General features: G+C 44.1%; 1 protein-coding gene across 2 annotated transcripts in view; it reads right to left on the reverse strand.

The window, feature by feature from the left end:
- Positions 1-23,028, reverse strand: part of LOC143805334 (phospholipid-transporting ATPase ID-like) — a 159,292-nt gene that overhangs the window by 47,507 nt on the left and 88,757 nt on the right. For both annotated transcript variants that reach the window (XM_077284563.1, XM_077284572.1), the window contains exons 4-7: positions 8,885-8,998; positions 7,782-7,880; positions 7,427-7,488; positions 3,384-3,456 (exon numbers count right to left, since the gene is read on the reverse strand). In XM_077284563.1, the coding sequence (XP_077140678.1) occupies positions 3,384-3,456; positions 7,427-7,488; positions 7,782-7,880; positions 8,885-8,998 (348 nt within the window). The remainder of the gene's footprint in view (positions 1-3,383; positions 3,457-7,426; positions 7,489-7,781; positions 7,881-8,884; positions 8,999-23,028) is intronic.

The raw sequence follows: 23,028 nt of genomic DNA on the forward strand, positions 1-23,028 counted from the left end.
TCACACCTTTTCATTTTCACCTCACACCTCTCATTTTCACCTCAGTATATACATGTTTGTCATCTCCCTTATATATAGTATACACCTGTATGTCATCTCCTGTATATAGTATATACCTGTATGTCATCTCCCCTGTATATAGTATATACCTGCTGTGTGTCATCTCCCCTATATATAGTATATACCTGTATGTAATCTCCTCCTGTGTATAGTATATACCTGTGTGTCATCTCACCTATATATAGTATATATCTGTGTGTCATCTCCTCCTGTATATAGTATATACCTGTATGTCATCTCCTCCTATACATAGCATATACCTGTATGTCATCTCCTCATGTATATACTATATACCTGTAGGTAATCTGCTCCTGTATATAGTATATACCTGTGTGTCATCTCCTCCTGTATGTAGTATGTACCTGTGTGTCATCTCCTCCTCTATATAGTATATACCTGTGTGTCATCTCTCCTGTATATAGTATATATCTGTGTGTCATCTCCTCCTGTATATAGTATATACCTGTGTGTCATCTCCCCTGTAAATAGTATATACCTGTGTGTCATCTCCTCCTGTATATAGTATATATCTGTATGTCATCTCCTCCTGTATTAGACCTCGTTCACACGTTATTTGGTCAGTATTTTTACCTCAGTATTTGTAAGCTAAATTGGCAGCCTGATAAATCTCCAGCCAACAGTAAGCCCACCCCCTGGCAGTATATATTAGCTCACACATACACATAATATGTCATGTGACTGACAGCTGCCGGATTCCTATATGGTACATTTGTTGCTCTTGTAGTTTGTCAGCTTATTAATCAGATTTTTATTTTGGAAGGATAATACCAGACTTGTGTGTGTTTTAGAGCGAGTTTTGTGTGTCAAGTTGTGTGTGTTGAGTTGCGTGTGGCGACATGCATGTAGCTTTTGTGAGATGAGTTTTGTGTGGCGACATGCGTGTAGCAACTTTTTGTGTGTCGAGTTGCATGTGACAGGTTAGTGTAGCAAGTTGTGTGCAGCAAGTTTTGCGCATGGCGAGTTTTGCGCGTGGCGAGTTTTATGTGTGGTGCCTTTTGAGTATGTGCAAGTTTTGTGTGAGGCAACTTTTGCATGTGTTGCAACTTTTGTGCATGTGGCAATTTTTCCGCGTGTGCAAGTTTTGCGTGTGGCGAGTTTTCCATGAGGTGAGTTTTGCACGTGTGGAGAGTTTTGCATGTGGAGAGTTTTGCGCGTGGCGAGTTTTGAGCGGCGACTTTTGTGTTTCAACTTGTATGTGGCGAGGTTGGTGTATGTGTGGTGAAATGTGCGCTGAGGGTGGTATATGTGTTCGAGCACGTGGTAGTGTGTGGCGCATTTTGTGTGTGTGTTCATATCCCCGTGGTGGTGTGGTGATTATCCCATGTCGGGGCCCCACCTTAGCAACTGTACAGTATATACTCTTTGGCGCCATCGCTCTCATTCTTTAAGTCCCCCTTGTTCACATCTGGCAGCTGTTAATTTGCCTCCAACACTTTTCCTTTCACTTTTTACCCATTATGTAGATAGGGGCAAAATTGTTTGGTGAATTGGAAAGCGCGAGGTTAAAATTTCACCTCACAACATAGCCTATGACGCTCTCGGGGTCCAGACGTGTGACTGTGCAAAATTTTGTGGCTGTAGCTGCGACGGTTCAGATGCCAATCCCGGACATACAGACACACATACACACATTCAGCTTTATATATTAGATTAACCAAATATTTAAGATGCACATAATGAATCTATAGGCTCGGAAAGTTAGTCAGGGTAATGCAGTTCCCTCATAATAGAAGGAATATACGAAAGTGTAGTACTCCTGATCATTGCTAGCAGAAAGAAAAAATGGAGTAACCATAAACCACAAAAGTGAAGCAAAAGAAGAAATGTATTAAAAAAATAAATTACATTAAGATATCGCGTACCAAACCATAAGTCATGAGAACAAAGGAGGAACAAACAATAGGGGGATATACTGTAAAAAGATTATATATATGGGATCAGAAATACAGAGTAATGATAAATTATGTAAGTGCAGCCATATCAATATACTGCATATTGATCATAAAATGTGACATTAAAATGTCAGGCATCGGGTATTAATTATTCAACATGATATTATAATTTTAATTATCCAATATGATAATATTGCAATCTGCAATTTAATGCTGAGACAATCCGGACTCTAGAGTGAGAAAACTCACAAGTTTTGTTGCTAGCATGTGGTTATATAGTAATTAACCCCTTCTTGATGGGGTGATTTTCCATTTTTTTGCAATTTTGTTTTTTCATCTTCTTCTTTTACTTTTGATAGACACCATTCATTTTAATCATATGATGTACTGGAAAGCAGGCAAAAAATTCCAAGTGTGGCAATAAAGCCAAAAAAAAGTGCAATTTTGCAATTATTTTTTGGGGGTTTTATTCACCATGTTCCCTATATAGTAAAACTGACCTAGAAATATGATTCTCCAGATCAGAATGATTATGCAAATGCCAAACATGTATAGTACTGAAAAAAAAACTAAAAAAAATTGTGAAATAAAAACAATTTCACTTGTAACATTTTTAAGTTTTGGTCGATGAGGCTTTGTGAAGGCGTATTCTTTGTTCACAGAGTTGACATTTTTATTGATACCACTATGGCCGAAAACTGTAATTCTGACGTTTTGATTTTTTTCTCTTTTCTGTTTAACTATTGTGTTTTGTTTTATATTTTGATAGATCGGACATGAAGGAGTGCAACAATACCAATTATGTGTATTTCTTTTCTTTATTTTTAAAGGGAGATAAGTTGGTAAACTTTTAGATATTTTTTGTTTTCTTCAAAACATTTTTTTTTCACTTTCTACTATATTTATTAGCTTGAAGTTGCAATCGTTTATAGAATACCATAGTATTGATATCTACAGCAAAAATCACTTTCCCACATAACGTAAGACGGAGCTGAACTTGTTTTGAAGAAATCATCAAAACTATGAAATGGAGTTATGGATAAAGGCTGGAACAAAAAAGTTAAACTTTCATGTTAGGATATGGCTAGGATATTCTTATTTTAGCAGAAAACTGTTAGTGAGTGTAAACATTTGTATTGGGACATTGACAAAAGTTTTGACACGGACACGTCACTGCTTCCTCAGCGTGAGAGGTGGAGAGAGAGAGGCGAATGATTCAGGGTAGGGACACACAGCGTTACATATGGCTGCTAGAATGAGCAACAACTGGCAATAAGTGTAGGAGGAGAATGTTAATTAATTTTGTTTAAACCGTTTGTTTAATTATTCTGCTTTATTTACAAATAAGGAATGTTTCCGGTTATTCCACATGAATGATGACCATGAATGAATGTAAAGTATCAAACTTACCGTCACAAAGTTGTTGTTTTCCAGTTTTATGATGTCGCCCACTTGTACTTTCATCCATTTTTCACTTGTAAACCTGAAGAAATCACTAATTGAGTGACATGAAATATCCAAAGCATCAATCCCCTGATGAGCGGAGCTCCGCACCATCACCGCACCATCACCGCACCGTTCTTACTCGACTGAGACTTTTCAGATCCAGTGGGTTTTTTGCACTATTAGATTATTTATTACTTCTATATATAACTAGTAGTGTCACAATGAGGATTCACTAACCAGAGAACTTTTACTGTATCCTGTAATAGATTTATTTAGGGGTTGTCCAGTCTTGGGTTACAAGTCTGCAGTCACATTATATGACTGCAGACCTGTGAGTCCTCACTGCTCGCCCAGTGCACGCTGTCAGGATTCTACCAGGAGCAGGCGAGCGCATCACTAAAAGTATGCGATTTGGTGACGTGGTGGCTAGACGAGCATGGCCTTACTCAATATAAGTGAATTAAGAAAGGCTTGGCAGGTCTATTAATAATGTGGCTGAATGTATGCATATCGAACACTTGAGGTCATACATGCCACTACCATAGGATCCTGACAGCATGAACTGGGGTTGCTGTGAGGACTCACAGGTCTGCCTTCATAGAGTGACTGCAGACTTGTACCCCAAGACTGTGGGGCTAAGGAGGGTTTAAATAAGGCGTACTTTACTGCACAGGTCTGAACAGTGACTACTGCTTTGCTGCATTGTCAAGTGGAGTCAGAGGTAGCCTGAAACCCTTCTCCTTTCCAATCAGCTGCTCAGGCTGATGGTGTGCCATCCCCAATGCTTTACACTGTTGTCGGCTGCTTTACTTCTGCTGTACATATGCATAAAGTAATCAGGAATAGAATAATAAAAAACTGCAAGCAACGCAAATAAAAAAAAATAAAGGGAATTTATTAAACTTGGGTCACGTCTTCTCTTATAAATAGTTTGATGGAGTTGCACTGTTCAGCGCTGCATCAGAATGACAAATCTGTATATTTTTGTACTGCAGACTCAGCCTTTAGGGATATGTACACCTATTACCTATTACTAGTATTTCACTATTGGACAACCTCAGTTTTATCAATTCAGGACCCCATGTGGGGTAAAATCAGTAAATAATCACCTCCTGCAGCTGTGCTGTCACAGCGATGTTCCCGGAGAGTGCCGTGATTTGTTGTGTCACATGCAGGCTACAACCTATGAGCGGCCATGGTCATAGCAGACCTAGCTGATGGTATATTGTTGAGCCGCAGCGGACAAGTGGCTGCAACAATGACACAGCCGGGACAACAGCAACACCAACATCGTTGGAATAGCGTCCCTGCTGGAAATCAGTATAGGTTGTTTCTATTTGTGGAATCCTGAATTGATTAAGCTGGGGTTGTCCTGTATTGAACAATCCCTTTAAATACACTGTACTGTTGTCATTAATATATGTAGCATAAGTAGCAATTAATTGTACCCCTTATGTACAACCCGTGATGCAGTGACCCATGCTGCAGCTAGGGGGCACTGTATATGCTCCTCAGGATACGCATGGAGGCGTAAATGTAATGGTGATAATGAGTTAGTGACTGGCATTATTGTAAATGGCCGGTATGTGTCGCAGAGGGAGTCCCTGAATAGCACAGAGAGGCCGTGGACCTGAAGGCGTGTGTGTTGGGAGATCCTGGGAGTAGGATTGGATCCCTGTATAGCGCACTGAGAGGCCGTGGACCTGAATGCCTGTGTGTTGGGAGGTCCTGTGCGTGGACCGGATCCCTGAATAGCGCACGGAAAGGCCGAATGTGCAGAGTCAGTGATGGCTACTGTGTTGGGAAACTACCGACCTTCGGAGGGTCTGGACTGTCGTGAGTGCCCTGGTCGCAAGGACAGTGATCCCCGTTAGGCTGCTTCCCAGGAGTGTGGACTGACAACGAGTCAGCGTGTGGAGCAGGAGCTCCAGGAAGGTAACTCAGAGTTGGAGAACTGTGTACACTGACGAGGGTCTGTAATGAACTGTGTGGTCTCCCACGATAACTGGACGAAGTGAGGTCCGGAGGGTTTAGAGACTGCGAACCAATGTGGTGTGCGCTATATGAGTAGAGACATCAATACGGCGTACGGACACCCCCGGGAACTAGTCAAGGAGGACTGGCGGGTGTAGTGTCTGAACTGTGAGTTAAAGCCGTATATGAAGTACCTTGAAATGAGCTACAGGCGCTGGCAACAGGAATTTTTTTAACTTCATCATATAGGACTCAATTAAGGCTGAGTTTTAGGATCTTTTTTTTTTTTATGTAAGAACAAACACTGGCGCTCCAAAAAAAATTCCAATGGAGGAGAAATCCTCTATGTAGAGAGCTGCTGGCGAACATATCAAGTTCTGTGTATGCCTGTTAACTGTATAGTATGCTTGCTAGTATGGATAGTATTCGCTGTGCTATTTATATATGGAACAGTACATAGAAAAAACCTGAATAATAAAATACACTTACTGCTGATATCGTCGGTGATATAGTGAATTGTAGATCCTAATCTGGTACCATTTACAAGTAGAATCTTAAAAAATAAATAAATGGATTCAAATTTGATAGCAAATCTGATTATAAGTGAACCAGGATAATGAGATGCATGCATATAGATAAATATACAGATTTACTTACTTAATTTGTCATTACAGGTATAGTTTGCCGAAGATCCAAAAATGCTGTGGCTAGCGTGTTGCTCAGGGATGCTCTTCCTCATAGGATTTAAAATTTCCCACTGATTAAACAGATTTGTATTTATAATGTGGGGATATATGCAGTTTAGATCTGTAAATATTTGGTATACTTACTAACATTTTCGTTGGTGATATAGTGAAGGACCTTAGAAGTAATTTGAGCAGGCAATGTAGTTATACTGTGCAGGGTCCGTTGGCAGAGATGTTTATAATGCTATCGGCGATCGTTTTGCTCAAGGACATGTGTCCCGTGAATTTGAGTACGGAGGGACCTTCCCCTTCCTCTTAGCAACACGCTATCCACAGCATTTTTGGATCTTCAGCAAACTATACCTTTAATGACAATCTAAGTAATTAAATCTTTAAATCTGTATATTTATCTATAATCAAACAAAGTCCAGCTCACCATAGTCGACATCCTTGGAGACTCGGAGCGCGGAACCGCTGTGTCAGGGCGTAGAAGAATCAAAGAAATGATGAGGAATCCAGCTCAATGAGATAGTGAAAAAAGCCTTTTCTTACTCATGACTAAGGGTGCTTGATCACCAGAAACGCGTTGATATAGCATTTTATTCTCTGTAATTGCTGACGTTTTTATCCTCCACTGAACACATTTTCCAAGTGAATAAAGACAAGCTTTTTTCCACTATCTCGTTGAGCTGGATTCCTCATCATTTCTTTGATATTTATCTATATGCATCTCATTATCCTGGTTCACTTATAATCAGATTTGCTATAAAATTTTCATCCATTTATTTATCTTTTAAGATTCTACTTGTAAATGGTAGGATCTACAATTCACTATATCACCGACGATATCAGTAGTAAGTGTATTTTATTATTCAAGTTTTTTCTATGTACTGAGTTGTAGGATCTGCTTTAAAGAGGAATTATCACCAAGTCAGAATGGCCATTTTTGCTCTTATTTTATTCCCACTGCTCCCCTGATTATTACATTTTTAATTTTTTCTAAATCCACCATATGGTTCAAGAGATATCAGTCTTTTTATTTAGTGCTAATTTTTATATTCTTTTCCGTGGGGGCGGTGCTTACAGGATCCTCTGGGGCGTGGCTTTAGGCTGCTCCGCATTATTACCATATCTCTGGATCCGTATGGCGGATTTAAAAAAAAAAAAAAATCAGAATACTCAGTGGAGCAATGGGAATACAATAAAAGCAAAACTGGCCACTTATCACCTAGAGACAGGTCCTCTTTAAATGAACAGTTGGCAGTGCATGCTGAGTAGTATATTATTATATACAGTGCTAAACAAGTGCTAAAGTTACAAGGCTGCCAAAAACTGCTGACCACTTACCCTCCTTTACTAAGTACCTGGACTGTCCGATTATTGACATGGTTGTCACTTTTGTGTCGATACTGAAACAATAAAATAAAATTATACAGAAATCCAGGGGAAAACACATAGAAGTCTAGGAAATAAACCACATTTTATGAAACTATCTCCCTAGATCTTAATATTAATTAACAGAAATTGTAACAAATCGTACAATATGGAGGGTTAGATATCAGATTATTCCAAAACTGACATTTTATTTATTGGGGATTGGGATTGTAACAGTTAACATTAACCTAGGGACTATTAGGTTAATATAGAAAACTGGCAAATCACATTACAGTTTGCACTAAATAAGATAAGACTAGAATCTTACAAAATCATCCATGGCATCTTTTACTGCGGACACGGTGAGCACCAATACCAATGGGACTACGGTAGTAAACCATGACAGGGAAGACACTTGAGGAATGAACTGAGAAGGGAAAATAAAATAGATTTTTTTTTTACACATTGAAAAGCATAGTTATGACTCACATCCACACACGACAAGTAATCGGTAATTTCCTGTTTGCTGTGTCATAGCAGCTTCCTGCACCTGACACTAGAGGGAGCTCTCTGCATTTACAGAGCAGTGATACAAATCCAAATACAATGATCTCCCCCTAGTGGTGACTCCAGGCAAAAAGAATCATATTATTCTTCAAGTCAGAGAATAACTCCTCTGTACAAATGTATTAATAGATTATTCAACATAAAGTAATGGAATTAGAATGGTGGGCATTCATGATACAAAAGCTATAGAACATTTATGAAGCTCCTAGTAGGGAATGAGGCTCAATGTGATTTTTTTCCATGGAGCCCTATGGTTCATGTGTATACCCTTGTCCACAGCTACATTCACAATTCTGATGGCAGCCTAAATTTATTAACCAGCGAATGACTCTTTATAGATTTCTTGTGAAGCCCGTGCCCCATAAATGGAAAACGGCAGGTAGGTGTCATCGATTTTCATAAGGACGCAGTAATCGGCCATATAAATCGGACTGAGATAGGACTACAATGCACGGACTGGCCGGTGGGTCTACCCACCCGAGCGTGACAGCGTCATAGAAATACATGGAGATGTCACACTTGGGTAGGGAGACCCACTGGCCAGTCCGTGCATTGCAGTCTGATCTCGAGCCGATTTATACAGCCGTCTGACTGCACCTTAATTGACCCTAATTTTTGGCATACGTGACAGTAGATTTGTGAGTCCGTGAGCAGCCTCATCCCCTCCAGCTAAGACCCGTCCACTCTTTAGACAAGGAGCAAAGGAATCCAAAAATAAAATAACACAATTTTGAGCCAGTAGGGTTTGCCCCCTAAAATATGAGGCTTTCCAACAGCCAAAAACTGGAGCAGGGTCCATCATACTTACATGTCAGGACACTAGGCTCCATAATGAGCCCAACAATATCTAAAAGAAATACTCACCTGCAGGATCAGGAGAAAGACGAAATAGGCGTTGGCCACTCGCTGGAACTGCTCAAAGAGGTTGAGGGGCAGGAAGGTAAAAACATTGTATTTGGAGGTCTTGATTTCATTGGTCTGCAATTAAAATAAGTAAATAAATGAATAAACAGCTAAATACTGTAAATAGATGAATCAATAGGCAAATAAACAAATAAATAATAAAAACGAACGGGTAAACAAACAGATAAAAAGGAGCCTGTTACGCATTTTGAATTTCATCCAACACAATGACCTCTCTGTAGACGGCCATGACTGAATCCTTCCCACCATAGATGATACAAGACATCTTGTGTTATGACTAGTAACAAGATGGGTGGCTCAGGGGTTCACCCTGCAATCATGGGCCGCGTGGTCCGCACAACAGCTGCGCGGAACTTCCATGTTCTTCCATTTTGCATTTGTCTGGGTACTCCAGTTTAGGCTACATTCAAAAGAACAGATTTTCCGTCAGTGCTCTCTGCGGGCAACGGACCTCACGCGGACCGATGTTAGTCAATGTACACGAGCGGTACTTCCCTGTTGAAAAAGTCCCAACATGCATTGGTCTCACAATGCCAGCTTCAGTGATGGTAGCAGACACTGCCCCTCTGAGGAGTGCACACAGATGCATATGGGCCGTATGGGCCTAGCCACATCCACAACATGCGGACTCGACTTGTCAGAGAATGGCAAAGTAGAGGCTTTTAAATAGACATTAAAGTCACCTTTCTTATCCTAAGTGCCTATGGAAGCATCTATATTGTCTCCTTCTTATACTAGAGTCTGTCAAGCAATGAGTTTCAGAAGAGTCACCTGACCTAGAATGTTTTGTCCCAGTTTGGAGGCAGCGAACGACAGCAGAAATCTCCGTCACTGCTCACTTTGCAATAGAGTCCTTCCCTGAGCCTCATCTTAGAATCTTAGGGAACTATCTAATTTTTTTTCAGATTTGCAAAATGTCAGAATATTTAATAGGGGTATAACAAAACCAACTCAGGCCCTTTTTACATTGTGTTCTTCCCCACGTTCAGTCGGGGTTACGTCCAAACCCCCTGCAAATTGGAATTTGGCGTACACGCCGATGGTGCCATTTGCTATAATGTTGCCTACAGAGTCAACGTGTGCTCTGACGTAAATCATTTCCGCGAGTGTACGCCTACTGGACGTGGATACTCAGACGTAGTAGACTGCGTAGTAGTTCCAGAATAAACAGGATCTTAAGGGGGTTTCCTCATCTTCTGTCTTCCGGAGTGTGCTGGTCGCTCCTTTACTTCTTGGCTTTCTTCTTGCCGGAAGGGGAAGAAAAGGAGGGAGTGAGCTCCTGAAGATTTAGGCCACATTCACACGTTCAGTATTTGACATCAGTATGTGTAAGCCAAACCAGGAGTGGAACAATCAGCGGAAAAGTATAATAGAAACACGTCACCACTTCTGTAATCACCCACTCCTGGTTTTGGCTTACAAATACTGAGGTAAAAAAATGACCAAATACTGAACGTGTGAACATGGCCTAATAGTGTGGACCAGTGACATGACTGGCCTCTGCTCTCCAACCTGTGCTCTCCTCCATGCTGCACATAAAGGTAGATTTCACTCTGCAACATTATAGGAGCGCAGGAGAGCGTCCAGCCGGCTTCAGAGCAGCGCTTCCATTCCATGCTTCCAGACCAATAGCTTTAAAAGCGCTGCACTCCTTGCCCAGGAAACCAGTTGCCCCTTCTAGACTGCAGTGGTGGTTGGTAACCTAGGCAAAGAGTAGTAAACTACAGAAATAAAAATCCCTCCGTTCTTGAGAAAGGAGAGGAGTTTTAACAAACGGTAAATGTGAGGTGAAATTACCGAATTTTCTCTCTATCTCAAAATTTTTTAAAAATTTGACGGATCCTGCCTAACGGCAAAAAACTAATGTGTGAAAGTAGCCTTAGTCAGGGTTTCTTTTGTAATGGCAACCTCAACACATCCTGGATGGAGCCACTCACTGGAATGAAGCTGAAGGAGTCTCTTAGGACTCTCTCCGGCCTCTGCTCTGACAGTATTAGATTTTTTCAGACATGCACAAAAACATGGCAGACCACTTTTAGAAGCACATCTCAAAAAGAGGAATACTGCTGGGACACATGGGAAAAAATGTCCAAAGTCGCTCAGTTTGCTTCACTAAGTGAATGGCTCCATCCGGGATGTGTCGAGGTTCCCATTGGAATCCAATTTTTCAGGGATTGAGACAGAAACCCTGACGTAGTGCTTAGCGGACAGCATTGTAATTGTGTGTGAACCTAGCCTAAAAAAAATAACACGCTGCAGATACTGAATCCTTAAAGGTCACCTGTCAGGACAGTTCTACTACTAATTTGTATGTTGCTTTAAAGCTCAATTTCTCAGAGCTAGCGCATTGGATTACAACAAGGCAGGTATCATTTTTTATTGTTACACCAGGACCTAAGAAGCCTTATCAAAAGTGTTAGCAGGAGATTAATGTCTGTACTGTCCAGCTGTTCAACAGTGAATATATATTTATTCAGGAACAAAAATAACAGCTTACAACTGATATTTCTTTTAGCTTAGGATCTTAGCATCTTGTCTGTCAGCTTACAAAGTGAAAGTAAACCTGTGCTCCAGCTACACACAAAGTGAGTGAACAGGAACTTCCTGTTTTGTTTTGCTGTTAACATTGCTTTATTGGCAATATACAAGGGGTGTTCATTAAAGGGAATCTGTCATCAGTTTTGGCCGATATAAGTTACGGCCACGACCTTTCAGGGTTGATATACAGCATTCTATAATGCTGTATATCTGCCAGAGGCGTAGCTAGGGTTTTGGTTCAGGGGGGCCCCTAACCAGGTAGCCTTGATAACAACTGGGTGATGCACCCTAATAGTGGAGGAGAACCTCAGCAGATGACCGCGCTATTACTGAAACTAATCTCTATATCAAGACCAACATGGATATTACCGCTATATGGTCAGTGGTAGATACCAGCCCTACAGATCGTATAAGAGATCACAGCACAGTTACAGATAATGGCTTCCCACTGACGTTCTCTCTGATGGAATCATTCACTTTTCACGTCTTTTCCATCTGGCCCAGACCGACATGACAACTTCTTCCAGCTACAACTAGTCTGCAGAGAATACAACAAAGACACATTTCACTTCTCATATTCCAGCCATCACCATCTATTCCCAACCTGCACAAACTCCTCATCCTGCTGATACCCCAATACTGAGCCGCTGCTGCCGTATGTGTCCCTATTACTACACCTGATACCCCAATACTGAGCCGCTGCTGCCGTATGTGTCCCTATTACTGCACCTGGTACCCCAATACTGAGCCGCTGCTGCCGTATGTGTCCCTATTACTGCCCCTGCTGTGTGGTTCTCTGTACCCTCTAAATTCTAAAGTAACCCTCTATAATATAGTAATGCTGGGAGCAAGTGCCCTAGAAAACAGTGCCCACATTTTGTCCCTAGAAAGTAATAATGCCCTGTGGGCCCCTTTGATAGTCACAGTAACCTGAATTCCCCTATAACAATAAGTGCCCACTTTACTTTAAAAAATGTCCAGAGTCTCCCCCTGTACAGCTCCCCTATACACAGCATGATGCTCTCTTATACACAGTATAATGCCCCCTCACTGTATAGTACCACCCACACAGTATACTGACCCCTTAGTAGCCCCTAAACTGTTTGATGGCTCCAACACTGTATAATGGCCCCTTCACTGTAATCTCCACACTGTATGATGGCCCCATAGATAACCTCCATATAGTATAATGTGCCAGATAGTCCTCAATATAATACAAGGCAGCACCCCCATAAGCAAATCCTGTAGCATAAGGCTGCACCCCCCCATAGGCAGATTCTGTATATAAGGCAGCACCCCCCCAAAGGCAGATCCTGTATATAAGGCTGCACCCCCTCATAGGCAGATCCCGTATATAAGGCAGCACCCCCATAGGCAGATCCTGTATATAAGGCTGCACCCCCCCCATAGGCAGATCCTGTATGTAAGGCAGCACCCCCCATAGGCAGATCCTGTATATAAGGCAGCACCCCCCATAGGCAGATCCTGTATATAAGGCTGCACCCCCCATAGGCAGATCCTGTATGTAAGGCAGCACCCCCATAGGCAGATCCTGTATATAAGGCAGCACCCCCATAAGCAGATCCTGTATATAAGGCAGCACCCCCCCAAAGGCAGATCCTATATATAAGGCAGCACCCCCCCATAGGCAGATCCTGCATATAAGGCAGCACCCCCCCATAGGCAGATCCTGTATATAAGGTAGCACCCCCCCCATAGGCAGATCATGTATACAAGGCAGCACCCCCCCATAGGCAGATCCTGTATATAAGGCAGCACTCCCCATAGGCAGATCCTGTATATAAGGCAGCAGCCCCCATAGGCAGATCCTGTATATAAGGCAGCACCCCTCCATAGGCAGATCCTGTATGTAAGGCAGCACCCCACCCCATAGGCAGATCCTGTATATAAGGCAGCACCCCCATAGGTAGATCCTGTATATAAGGCAGCCCCCCATAGGCAGATCCTGTATGTAAGGCAGCACCCCCCAAAGGCAGATCCTAAATATAAGGCTGAACCCCCCCATAGGCAGATCCTGTATATAAGGCAGCCCCCCCAAAGGCAGATCCTATATATAAGGCAGCACCCTCCATAGGCAGATCCTGTATGTAAGGCAGCACACACCCCATAGGCAGATCCAGTATATAAAACAGAACCCCCATAAAAAAAAGACACAATAAATACTCACCTCTCTTCCTCCTTGTTCCAGCGGAGCTCCCTGCTCCCGCTCATCTCCTGACAGCAGGCGCCGGGCGGTGACATCATCGCGCCCGCTGTCAGACGATGTGGGGGATGATGGGAGAAGGAGCGCAGCGCTCCTTCCGTCATCACCGCGGTCAGCTGTATCGGCTAGATGCCGATACAGCTGACCATGCGATGACGGCGGGGGGCCCACTGCTGGCACCGGGCCCCACCGCCTGCTCAGGGGCCCCATAGTGGCAGAGAAGGGAGATTGATTCTCCCTGCTCTGCCGCAGAAATTTGTAACTGTATCGGCGCGAGTTGCAGTAGCGTAGCTCCGGTAGCTACACTACTGATATCTGCCCCCAACCCGACTTGTAAGAGTAGAAAAATAACTTTTTTTATACTCACCTGCGGGGCGGCGCCTCCCATCTTCATTCATACGTTCACATTTAGTTCACAACTCTACATACTGTGATGTAGTGACCCCTGTACCAGGTAGGGGGCGCTGCATGGTCTCCCCGGTATGTTAACGGAGTCGTATTGAGGCCGTGAGAATCGACCTGCAGTGATGTCAGGATCACGTGGCCAGCCCATGTGATCCATTACTGTGGGTGTGGTTACGGGTACATAGTGTGGCCAGGGTGTGGGTCACATGGTTCCTGAGGGCCTGTGTGTGGGCTGTGTATGCTCCTGTGTTGGAAGCCTGGGAGGAGGCTTCCTGGAAAGCACATACTGGCGTGGGAGGTCCTGGGAGGAGGACCGGATCCCTGAGCAGCGCACAGTAGAACTTGGGGAAGCTACAGTCCTCCGGAGGGTCTGGACTAACTCGGTTATGCCGCAAAGGCAAGTTGGTGATCCCCGTGAGGCAGCTTTCCCAGAGGACTGACACGGAGTCAGCAGATGGAGCAGGAGCTCCTATAAGGTATCTCCATAAGCTGTTGGTGCTTGTAACAGGAACTGTGTGGTAACCCACGGCAACTGAACGGAGTGAGGTTCAGCGGGTGTAGAGACCGCGACCCAGAGTCACATGTGCTGTATGTGACTTGGGACATTGGTGAACTGTCGGCGTACGGACACCCATGATAACTGGACGAAGTGAGAGATCCAGCATGTTCAGTGTCTGTGAGTCAAAGCTGTAAATGAAGTGTTTAAAGCTGCAAGTTAATATCACCAGTTGGTGCCTGTTGTGTTTCATGAGATGTACATAAGGAACTGTGCATAACCCGGTTTATGACACTATAATAAACCGTATGGACTGTTTTGTTTTTAAAACCCGTGCCCGTGTGCTCAATATCGCGGCCAAGCGAGTGTCCCCCAACACACTCAGTAAGAATAGTCTTACAATACGTTCACATTCAGTTCACAACCCATATGTAGCCCAAATGGAAGCATGCTCCTGTGGCTTTGACATTCTAACGAATCCCCCTTATTCACCCAACCTCGCAACATCGGACTTCCACCTCTTTCCAACAATGAAGTTATTTTTGAAGGTCAATCGTTTTCCAGATGAGACTGATTTCCGAAGTCACAACGTGGCTTTTGGAGCAACCTGTCGACTTCTACAAGTGAAGGGTTTACAGTTGCTTAAAGAGATGGGAGCAGTGTGTGTCCCTAGGTGGCACCTATGTAGAGAAGGACTAATAACTGTGCCAAGGTTCATTGCTCCCAGTCCACAGGAAGAGGGTCAGGGGAAATCTTCAATAAACTTTGAAATATTATTTTTGCAAATACAATGATTCAGAATATTCTGTTATGACAATTTTCTGATATTTAAAATTTAGAATTTAAAACAGGAAACAAAATGGAATAACAACACTTAATCAGATTTTTGAAAACGAAATGTTATTATCGTTTGAACAAATTCATGTCAAGTTCGGAATTCCCCATAGAAACTTTTATAGATATCTGCAGCAGAGACACGCCATAATGTACCAGTTCCCGTTTACCTAGAATGGGAATATCTAAATATCCATTGATAGGAGTATTATCAACTCAAGGACCCACAGGTGTGATATCCTCCCCATATACCTTTTTGTTAAATTCTAGAATTGCATCCACTCAGCTCGCTGTAGAAAGTAAGTGGCGACGCCTAATACCCACTATCACTGATGATCAGTGGAACGATGCTCTAGAGGCACATGATGGTGTCGCCAGCTGCAAATAACAAGTTAATACAATTGCATATTCTTCACCAATCCTATCCGACCCCAAGTAGATTACATAAATTTGGTAGAGGGGTAATGTCATAGGTGTGGGGAATCGGGAGCGGATTTCTGGCACCTTATTTGGGACAGGCAGATATGTGGGGATCCAGGCAGACAGATATGTGGGGATCCAGGCTGAAAGATATGTGGGGATCCAGGCTGAAAGATATCTGAGAGGATCCAGGCAGGCAGATATGTGGGGATCCAGGCAGACAGATATGTGGGGATCAAGGCAGATAGATATGTGGGGATCCCCGCAGACAGATATGTGGGGATCCAGGCAGACAGATATGTGGGGATCCAGGCAGACAGATATGTGGGGATCAAGGCAGATAGATATGTGGGGATCCACGCAGACAGATATGTGGGGATCCAGGCAGACAGATATGTGGGGATCCAGGCAGACAGATGTGGGGATCCAGGCAGACAGATGTGTGGGGATCCAGGCAGACAGATGTGTGGGGATCCAGGCAGACAGATGTGTGGGGATCCAGGCAGACAGATGTGTGGGGATCCGGGCAGACAGATATGTGGGGATCCAGGCAGACAGATATGTGGGATCCAGGAAGACAGATATGTGGGGATCCAGGCAGACAGATGTGTGGGGATCCAGGAAGACAGCTATCTGAGGATCCAGGCAGTCTGACTCTTTGACTTTAACACCAATTTATGGGAATTTTCCAATACAAAGAGTCACCAAGGGAAATATCACTTATTATTCTTGTACTTTGAACTAACGCCATAAATTCTTGCGATTATATAGATAAGCAGTGCCACTGATACTACACTCCCCATTGTATCACTATATGCAGGGTGGTGGCATTGATAGCTGATGTGACCGGGCACCGGTACCCCGCTCCTTGTTATTTCCACTATGCCGTCCTGTGATACAGAAAGGTGGCGCGGCACTGATACTACACTACCTGCATCTCATCCTACACAAGGCAGTGGTAACGACAGGTCATGTAACAGGCACTAATATCATGCCCCTTATACTTACACAACCAGGTAGCATAGCACACATTAATGCCACATCTAAGAGTTTCCCAGAGGACAAGGACATAGTTGAGACATGAGATAAGACATTGATTAAAAATATAATTTATCAGTCAGGTTTCATTTTAATAATCAATTCCATTACCTTCAGATAATTAAAGTGAACCAGTCATTAAATTCATGCTGCCTGAACCACAGAGCAGCAGGAATCAGAGCATGTTGAAAAAGCCTTCCTGGGACTATACGCAGCGGACTAGTCCGGCTCAGCACAGCCCCGCCCCCTTCCAGTTGATTGACAGGTCTCTCTTGAATGAGTGTATGTACAAGGTGTGTAGAACAGAGCATGGAGACTCTGGATGAAGATGTCAGCAGACTAGTCAGATTTCTCCATATGATCACCGGCTCCCGTGCCCTCCAATCCAGCCGCATTCAGCTATGTGAGATTACACTCCCTCCCTAACCAGCCCTGTATAACATAATTCAGGTTAATAAATGCTTTATGAAAGCGTTTATGACCTCCGCTTTTCCTATGCTAATGAGAGCTTTGACTAGTCGATGGGACATTAGTTGCCCCAGGCTAGCCAGCCCTCTTTCCATGTAATCAATCCCCTGTGGGCGACATAATTTGTACAAGCAGGCGTCATCACGGCTTATGCAAATCTAGCGCATGCGCACCGCTCATTCGGCAGCGTCACTTCATCCCTGAAGCTGGGTGAACGCATCCCAGGTTCAGTGGCGCACCCTGCGCATGACCGGAAGTCATCCCCTGAACTTGCGGTCATGCACAGTGCGCCACTGAAGCTGGTTGAAATACACAGTAATCTCCAGAGATCTCAGGCAGGAAGGGAAGTATAAACATAATTCCTTTATTTCTTTCATTAAAAGAGCATGTTACAGGCAGTGGAATGCTGTAGATAAGCCCCTGATGCCGGTGGGCTTAGCTCACCTTCGATTTTGGGGGTGACAGGTTCCCTTTAAGGAGTAGCTATTACTTTTTCTTTACCTAGTTATCCTCCTAGTTATGAAATATTATAATATACTTCATTACCCGATTTTGCTTCCTCCTCTCCCAAATACCTACTGCAGTGCTCTTTCAATGCACGATTCAAGCTCCTTTAGTATCTGCTTTCAACTGCTGCCCAGCCAAGATCCGTACACTGTAATCAGACTGTGTACAGGACTTTCCCTGTCTGAGCCTCTCTTACATGTCCACTGCTCTCGTCCTTAGAGCCCAGTGCCTGGTATCACTCAGTGTTAGAACAGCAGGGCATAATGCTTATAATAAATTACGGCCTCTGCTCCCTATTTAATACACAGAGGCCAAATTTGACAATAAAGGAGTTGTCAGATGTCAAAACAATACTGTCTGCTCTTCATGAATTGTAAAAAAAATAAAATTGAACTTACCTATATAGTTTATCAAATTTGCTCAGATTGGCTTTGGCGATATTTTTCTTAGACTTTTACACACCATACAGCGTAACGCAACCACTAAACTATCCATAAATAATTTATTATCTCCTCCAATCATTTTGGAAAGGGGAGCAAGACAGGGATGCCCAATCTCACCGATACTTTTTAACCTGGCACTAGACCCGCTATTAAGGTACTTGCAGGAGTGGCCAGGCCTTCAGGGAATACAATTTGGGAACACTGAAATTAAAACGATGGCTTTCGCAGATGATATTTTAATCTTTATGTCAAGACCTCAAGTCAATCTGGGCCCTTTGCTTTCAATAGTAGAGCAAAAGGGAGCACTAGTGGGTTTCTCAATAAATGTGACAAAATCCGAAGCTCTGATGCTCACAGGACCCGCAAAACCCACGTGGGCTCAAAATTACCCTATCCAGTGGAAAACCCAATCTATTACATATCTGGGTGTTCAAATTACTAGATCTCCAGCAGAACTGCAGCGGATCAACCTGCAGGCATTTATCAAGTCACTGCAGGACGACTTGAATGCGTGGAGCAAATTCACCCTATCTTTTATAGGTCGGGCAAACCTGATAAAAATGATCTCCTTCCCGCGGTTGCTATACCTGTTTAATGTCCTGCCGTTCTATTTCAGACCCGTAGATGAACGCAGCATCAATCGACTATTTCGTAATTTTATATGGCAGGGAAGGAGACCTAGAATTGGACTGTACATCCTCCAACAGCCTAAGACTAATGGGGGAATCAATTTCCCAGATGTTAAATTATATAATCTGGCAGCTAATATGCGGATCCTTAGGGACTGGCTGAACGGTACATCCACGTATTCATCCAATACCGTGGAGTCATCTCTGATGGGTAGTGGGTCCCTGGTAAGCTTATTACATTCCCCTTATCCCTCACTAACATCAGACCATAAAAATAACCCCTTATTTATGTCAATGTGGAGGACGTGGGTGGTGGTGCGTAGGAGGCTACACTTATCCAGTGGTGTTTCACTTGCACAGTCATATTCCAATAATCCTAGTTTTCATGATGGAAAGGCACACCCCATCTTCTCTAGATGGCAGAGAGAGGGTTTACGATCCATTGGAGACATAGTTGACACACAGACAAGAACTGTCATTTCATTTGCTCAGGCATGCACTTTGTTTGACTATATACGCGCACATCCTTTTCATTACATGCAGCTGCAAAGCTACGCACATAGTGTCATACACGCTTTCAATGACAATGACTGGCAGGACGAATTACTGAACAAGTTAAATACATGCACTCGGAATAAGGGTCTGGTCTCGGAGTACTATACATTCCTTCGTCCTCTGATGCAGTATGATACCGTAGGGGTGGGAATTACGAAATGGCAGGTGGATGATGTCTCCTTTACACCATCTCTTATCTTGCGGGCATTACAGAAAGCACTCAAATATATACCTTCTGTCTCTTATTGGGAAATGGCGTTACAGATCCTGCACAAGACCTATGTTTCACCAAAACGTAGTTATCTGATGGGGAATCTGGCGAGCCCGGCCTGTTCTAGATGTGGGGAACCTGAAGCGGACCATTATCACTGCTTTTGGGCTTGTCCACAAATTCAATTGTTCTGGCAGCGTATACATACCTTCGTGTTGACGCACACCTCATATAACATCACACTTACTTCAGCCTGGGCTCTCTTTGGTCATATTACGGATAGTGATGTCCATATTCCATACCATGGTAAAAAATTCCTTTTTATTATCTCAGCTGCAGCTCGTAAAACAGTTCTGCAAAACTGGTTGGCGCCTAAAGTGCCCACATTGCGACTTTTCCTAGAGAAACTTGCTTTTCTGTTTAGAATGGACTGGATAGACGCTTCCCTCCAGAAAGAGAGAAGGACTCAGACATTCTTTGACACATGGGAACCATTTATAGCGATTCTTCCGGCTCACACTAAGCAAGGAATCAGAGATTGTTTTAAGATGACTACTTGGTTCTTGGAACAAACAATAGCAGGTCGTCCGCCTCTGTGAGGATGATTTGCGGTTTGGGACATATGAACCTGCGGATGTGGGAGTGGAAGCCGTGTGCTCTCCCCCCTTCCCCCTTCCTCCATTTTCCTCAGGTGTTCTCCTCCCCCCCCCCCCCCCTTTATTTTCCTAAGTATTTTCCTCATGCTTCTCTGTGTTTTTTTTTTTTTTGCCCATTCCGGCATAACGTCAAAATATGGCAGTGACAGATATTAAGGACCAAGAACAGATCTTTCAAATTAGCCATTTTACTTATTTGTTATGTTTATGCAAATTATTCTATTTACTTACATTGTATTGCTCGTGATGTAACGTAACATTGACTGATTGATATAAGAATGTGCAAATTTTTCTTTTTTTTTTTTTTTTGTCTAAATTTTATATTTGTATTGTTAAGAAAGTTTAATAAAAACATTATTGAAAAAAAAAAAAAAAAAAAAATTTGCTCAGATTATGCTACTTCAGACCCTTTCATTTAGTCCCAGCAGCACAACTTCCATGATTATTCTGACACAGGAAACTTTCTCCTCTCTCTCTGTGTGTCAGTGATGCGTATGAAGGGGGCTGGCTGCTGTGCTCAGCTCGTTAGCCAAGCCAGCCTCCTTCTCATAATAATCTGAGTCAGCCAGTCCCTTTCATCACGGCATCATCACAGTCTGTGTATAAGAAACGCAAAAGTGGACGTACTGATATATAATTAGAGGCGGGGTGAAATAGCACAATCTGAATAGATATGATGAGTAACGTATGTCAGTAAATTGAATTTTTATGGCTCATAGACCTTGGAGAAGCCCTTGGTTTTATTGTGACTCACAAGCAACTGTAAGTCATTAAAGGGATTATTGGGGGACAATTTTTTTTTTTACCATGGGCATAAGTGCTAACAGGCAGGTAGTTGCTACCTACCTGCCTGCTGTCCCCGATGCAGATCTCTGCTGCCACAAAGCTTTCACAGACCGCTCCTGTTGGCGATTCTGCAGCTTCCGGTAATGTCACGTTCACAGGGCAGCGGCTTCTCTTCTGCTCTGCTGATGTGTATGATTTCCAACGTCATGCTGATTGGCAGCCGGCTACCCGTTGTCACATTGCGACTGTCAATCAGCATGACGTCGGCAGTGACAGCTCAGTGCCAGCGCCGGGTAGAACAGACAGGTAGTTTACAACTATCTGCCTGTTAGTTTTTAGGCCCCATAGTTAAAAAAAACCAAAACAGTCCTGGGTAAACCATTTAACTGTAAGCCTTGACGTTAGGCTACGTTCACATTTGCGGTCAGCGCCGCAGCGTCGGGCGCCGCAGCGGCGCCGCATGCGTCATGCGCCCCTATATTTAACATGGGGGGCGCATGGACATGCGTTGTGCTGCGTTTTGCGCCGCATGGCCGCAAGCGTTGGACGCAAGAAACGCATCAAGTTGCATTTTTTTTGCGTCCAACTTTCGGCCAAAAACGACGCATGCGGCGCAAAACGCAGCGTTTTAGCGTGCGTTTTGCCGCGTTTTTGTTTGCGTTGTGCGCTGCAGCGCCGACGCTGCGGCGCACAACGCAAATGTGAACGTAGCCTTAGAGATGAGCTCTGGGATTGCATGTCTTAGATTGGGGTGCAACTAGAGGGAGGTTCAGCCCCATACACATTAGATAACAGTCAGCTGGATGATTGGCCTGCAGTCTAATGTGCATGGGGCTCCCTGACTCTTCTGTAAGGAGATATTCCAGACCGCGGGTACCTGCATGCCGGGTCCGGAACTCAAGGGACTGCATCCTCTGTCTCCGGGGGAAGCCTTAGAGAGGCGACCTTACCCTGCTGCCGTAGGGAAGGATGAGTGAGACGGGGCTTCCTGCTGACAGGAGGGGGTGGGGAGAGCCAAAAAAGGGTGAGCAGCAGCAGAGGGATAAAAGGAAAAAGCACGAGCAGGAGGAGGGTTTGGTGCCAGGGAAGAGCAGCGCGCAGTCGGGTGAGCAGCGCGCTCCGCTCCCTATCCTGAGACAGAGTACCGGCGCTGCCACGGGATGTGCTGCAGTTGAACAAACCGTCCGGGACATCGTTCTGCAGAGAGAGCCATGCAGAACGGAATAAAGCCGTGCAGAGCGGAGCGAGGCGATGCGGAGCAGAGCCGTGCAGACCAGAGGTGTGCAGAGCCGTGCACACAGAGCGGAGCCGAGCCGTGCAGACCAGAGCTGTGCAGAGCTGTGCACACAGAGCGGAGCCAAGCCGTGTGTCGCAGCAGCCACAGAGAGGAGTGCTCCGTCAGGGAGCATTAGCACCAACCAGTTCAGTGTCACCCGCCGCCAACAGCGGGGACCCGGGAGAGCGGGACGTGCGGTGTGTGTCCAGTGACCGCCAGAGAGAACCAGTTGCTGTACATGACGTGAAAGTGAGTGCTGCACACGCGCTGCACGAGAGAGACCACATACAGAACTGACACTTGCGCCCTGACGTGGGCACAGAATAGTTGTCCTGACCCTTGGTGTCTGACCACACCAGTTAAGACAGTTAAGGAGCCATGTTGGGCTTGTACAGGTCTGTGGCCCGTACCTCTATTAGCCACATTATACTGATATGGACAAGGGGCAGTGGAAGGTACCGGAGACTGACCACTGCCGCCAGAAGACGGACCATCGTTCCACAGTGTTTTCCTGGAAAGGACACCGCGCCAACCGTTGCCGGCGTTATTGAGTTCGCAGCAGGAGCTGCAGTTTAAGGACTTCCTGACACAAGTGCTA

This window comes from Ranitomeya variabilis, chromosome 1 (genome assembly GCF_051348905.1).
Source record: "Ranitomeya variabilis isolate aRanVar5 chromosome 1, aRanVar5.hap1, whole genome shotgun sequence".
Lineage (NCBI taxonomy): Eukaryota > Metazoa > Chordata > Amphibia > Anura > Dendrobatidae > Ranitomeya > Ranitomeya variabilis.